Below are 3,616 nucleotides of genomic sequence, written 5' to 3'. Positions count from 1 at the left end.
ACGTTATAAAAATAAAACTACTGAATAATAATAATAATAATAATAATAACAATAATAATAATAATAATGATAATAATGATAATGATAATGATAATAATAATAATTATTATTATTACTATTATTATTATTATTGTTATTGTGAAGGCAGCGAGCTGGCAGAATTGTTAGCATGCCGAACAAAATGCTTAACTGCATTATGTCCGTCTTTACATTCTGAGTTTGAATACCGCCGAGGTTGACTTTGCCTTTAATCTATTCAGGGTCAATGAATTAAGTCAAGAACTGGGGTCAATGTGATCGTCTTTCCCAATTCCCCGAAATTTCAGGCCTTGTGCCTATGATAGAAAGGCGAGCTGGCAGAATCGTTAGCACGCTGGACGAACTTCTTAGCGGTATTTCGCTCGCCGATACGTTCTGCGTTCAAATTCCGCCGAGGTCGACTTTACCTTTCATCCTTTCGGGGTCGATAAATTAAGTACCAGTTGAGTACTGTGGTCAGTGTAATCGACTATCCCCTCCCGCAAACTATAAAAGAAAGGATTATTATAATTATTATTAACATCATCATCATCAAGGCGACGAGCTGCCAGAATCGTTAGCACGCCGAGCAAAATGCTTAATGGCATTATGTCCGTCTGACAGAAATTACAGCGCGCGAGATTAATTGCCCCACACTAGTTATTGTATTTCCCCATTCAAATTTTTAATAATGATTCTACGTCATGTCCCCTTGGCAACAAAATGGCGGAATTCTTCATAATGTTTGTTCCAATTGTGCGCTCTGAGTTCAAATCCCACCGTTGTCAACCTTTTCTTTTCAAAGTCAACAAATAAGTACTAATTCTGCGTGGTGGGTTGGTAGAACTGTAAAAACTTCGAACCGGAAGCTTTGCAGTTCTTATTCCGGTATGTTACATTCCGGTGTCTTGGCTACATATCACATCTTGATTTACATGTGTAGTAACCTTAATCCATTATCACAACTACCTGGCTACGTGGCTGCCTTCAGCAGAGCACATTCTGTTGCGAGCATTCGACCAGGTCACCGGTTTGAAGAGATTTTCTCACCTTTTCACAAATCTCGGAGGTACTGCTTTCCCAATCAATTTATAGACAAAAAAATAAGATTGGTAATCGATTCATTTATTAATTATATATTATCATCTAAAAATGTGTGCTCCCATTGTTATTTATAGCATTGTAAATTAAGGACATTTATTTGTCCTCATTCATTCACTAGAGTTGTATGGTTATTTGTTTTCTGCCCTTAGTTAATCATCTTTGTCTTTAGCGCAGTAAAAATATAGCACAATGCCTGTGTTTCTTCTGTGCACATTATGCGTAAGTGCTACAGTCAAGAACCAAAAACTGTGTCACAGGCCAGGCTCTTTAAATGTACACTGAGTGTCTTATTCCATGATTACTCGTGAAATATTTGCGAACGTTTTAATTAGGACAATGGATACCAAATATTCCAAGTTTGAGTCCTGCTTCAGTAATTGTTTACACTATTTAAAATTCATAAATATATTAACATTTAGGTTCCGGTTGACTCTATTCGAACAGATCTATAATGAAAAGGTGTTCCAGCAGTGACTAATCAGTATTCTTAGGAGTGTATCTGCCACTAGATCATCGAAGGTGTCCTTTCCTTGTTCAAAAAGGTGGGGCTTAATTTGAGAGTAGTTTGGTTGATTTTTCTAGCAAGTTGACCGACCATGTAGAATCACCTTCGCTGGAATGTATATGAATTTATTAGAGACACAGGAGATCCATATTCATACTTGATAGAACTCAAGAAAAAGTTTACATGATACAATCAGCTTTACTTAAATCCTATGTGATACCATAAAATGCATCAAAGCCACATTATATTTATGTTTGTTCATTAGTTAATTGCTTTCTCTTTCGAGATTCTTATTATGAATACGAGATTTAGTAAAGCTAAGCGAATACTTCGCCAATGAATATTTCAGTTGTCCTCTCAATTGAAGTATCTATGCATTATTCCTCTGACAGCCCTTACTGAAATCTGCAGACAAAACCAATATGACTCTGTGTGACAAGGGTATCTATTTGAATTATAGATACTAACCATTTGACGGACTTCCGCACAGTTTCCATCCATATAACTTCAATCACAACCTTTGGTAAAATCGAAGATATGATGCAACGCATTTTCGCAAGATACCACGTAATGGAATCGTATGATCTCATGATTGTAAAGGCAATTTCTTAATAACCTGGTATGCCTGCACTGATCATCATCATCATTATTATACCACAATCACAAAACGTCGAGCTGGTTGAATCGATAGCACGTCGGACAAAATACTTACGGGATTTTTTCCGGCTTTACGTTTTGAGTTCAACTTTTGCCGAGATCAACATCGCCTTTTATCATTTCGGGATCGATAAAAAAAAGTACCAGTTCAGCACTGGGGTCGACTTAATCGGCTAGCTCCTCCCCTAAAATTTCAGGCCTTGCGCCTATAGTAGAAAGAACTATTATATCACACCTAACATCAACATATAAGCCAACTCGGGAACCTTTATGCAGTCCATTGACTTGCTAGCAATAGTACCCAATACCTCTCAGATTATATCTTATCACTTAAAAAAAGCAATAATAATAATAATAATAATAATAATAATAATAATAATAAAGATAAAAACGCAGATCAGACGATATAGTTCCAAATATACGAAAAGACGGAGTGGAAGACTTTTGGTGAAAGGTCTTCTTATTCTAAGGGGTAAATAACATCAACATAAACTAACACTAGCACTAACAGACTAACATCAACATAATCTAACACAAAGAGAACCGTTTGTAATGGCACAGTGAGATACATTGTCTAGGCAGAGAAATCATCCATTAGCTTTCTGTGGTGAGCACGAATTCTTTTAAAAGACAAAAAAGATTTTGCAAGAGAGAAATTTATCCACATTGAGAGATTGTATTACATTGAGGGATGTATATGACTATGTTAACATCAATGAGCCTACTAAGAAACCAGTCTCTATGTAGTCGTTCTACCTGGTAGAAATAGCGATCAAATATCTCTTTAATCGCATCCTGTACAGCTACAAAAAATTATACACTGGATAAGGTAGTCTGGGCCACATCATGCCTAAAAAAAGGTGGATAGTCAAGATTAAAATGCTCTTGGTCATAGACCGGCTCAACCACAACGGATTTGGGACTACTGAACAATATCCATTATAACAATATCTCTGTTTCATCTTACGTTTGCTTGTTACTTTCGTATGAAATGTTTAAAACTGAATAATCAAGTGTGTTTTAGAAAATTAAACTAACAAGATGAATTTATTGTATATTTTCAGAGCTGGTCGACGCTAACAGGAATTGCTATCTAGGATCTAAAGAAAAGTGACGATGTCCACCAGAGTCTTGCATGAAGATATATTTTGTGGGGTTGTGTGGCTCTGTTTCGACGAGTTAGCATTGTGCTTTTGATTTGTGAACTTGATCGATTGTTTGCCAACATAATCTGTATCTTTGAATTGAATGCAGATCAGAAAATTTATTTAAAATTTACACGAGATAAAAACACAGAAAGACACACATACAAACATATTTATCCCTATATAT

General features: G+C 35.9%; 1 protein-coding gene across 6 annotated transcripts in view; it reads left to right on the top strand.

Annotated features, from left to right (window-relative positions):
- LOC106873001 (uncharacterized) overlaps positions 1-3,610 on the top strand; it is a 75,230-nt gene extending 71,620 nt beyond the window's left edge. For all 6 annotated transcript variants that reach the window (XR_008263682.1, XM_052966257.1, XM_052966255.1 and 3 more), the window contains one exon: positions 3,349-3,610. Coding sequence is in view for 1 of the 6 variants with exons in the window: in XM_014920202.2 (XP_014775688.1) it covers positions 3,349-3,364 (16 nt within the window). In the remaining 5 variants the exon portion in view is untranslated. The remainder of the gene's footprint in view (positions 1-3,348) is intronic.
- Positions 3,611-3,616: the final 6 nt, after the last annotated feature.

The sequence above is a fragment of the Octopus bimaculoides genome, chromosome 3 (assembly GCF_001194135.2).
Source record: "Octopus bimaculoides isolate UCB-OBI-ISO-001 chromosome 3, ASM119413v2, whole genome shotgun sequence".
NCBI lineage: Eukaryota > Metazoa > Mollusca > Cephalopoda > Octopoda > Octopodidae > Octopus > Octopus bimaculoides.
The sequence above is the reverse complement of the archived record's forward strand: the minus strand, read 5'-3'. Positions and strand labels throughout refer to the sequence as shown.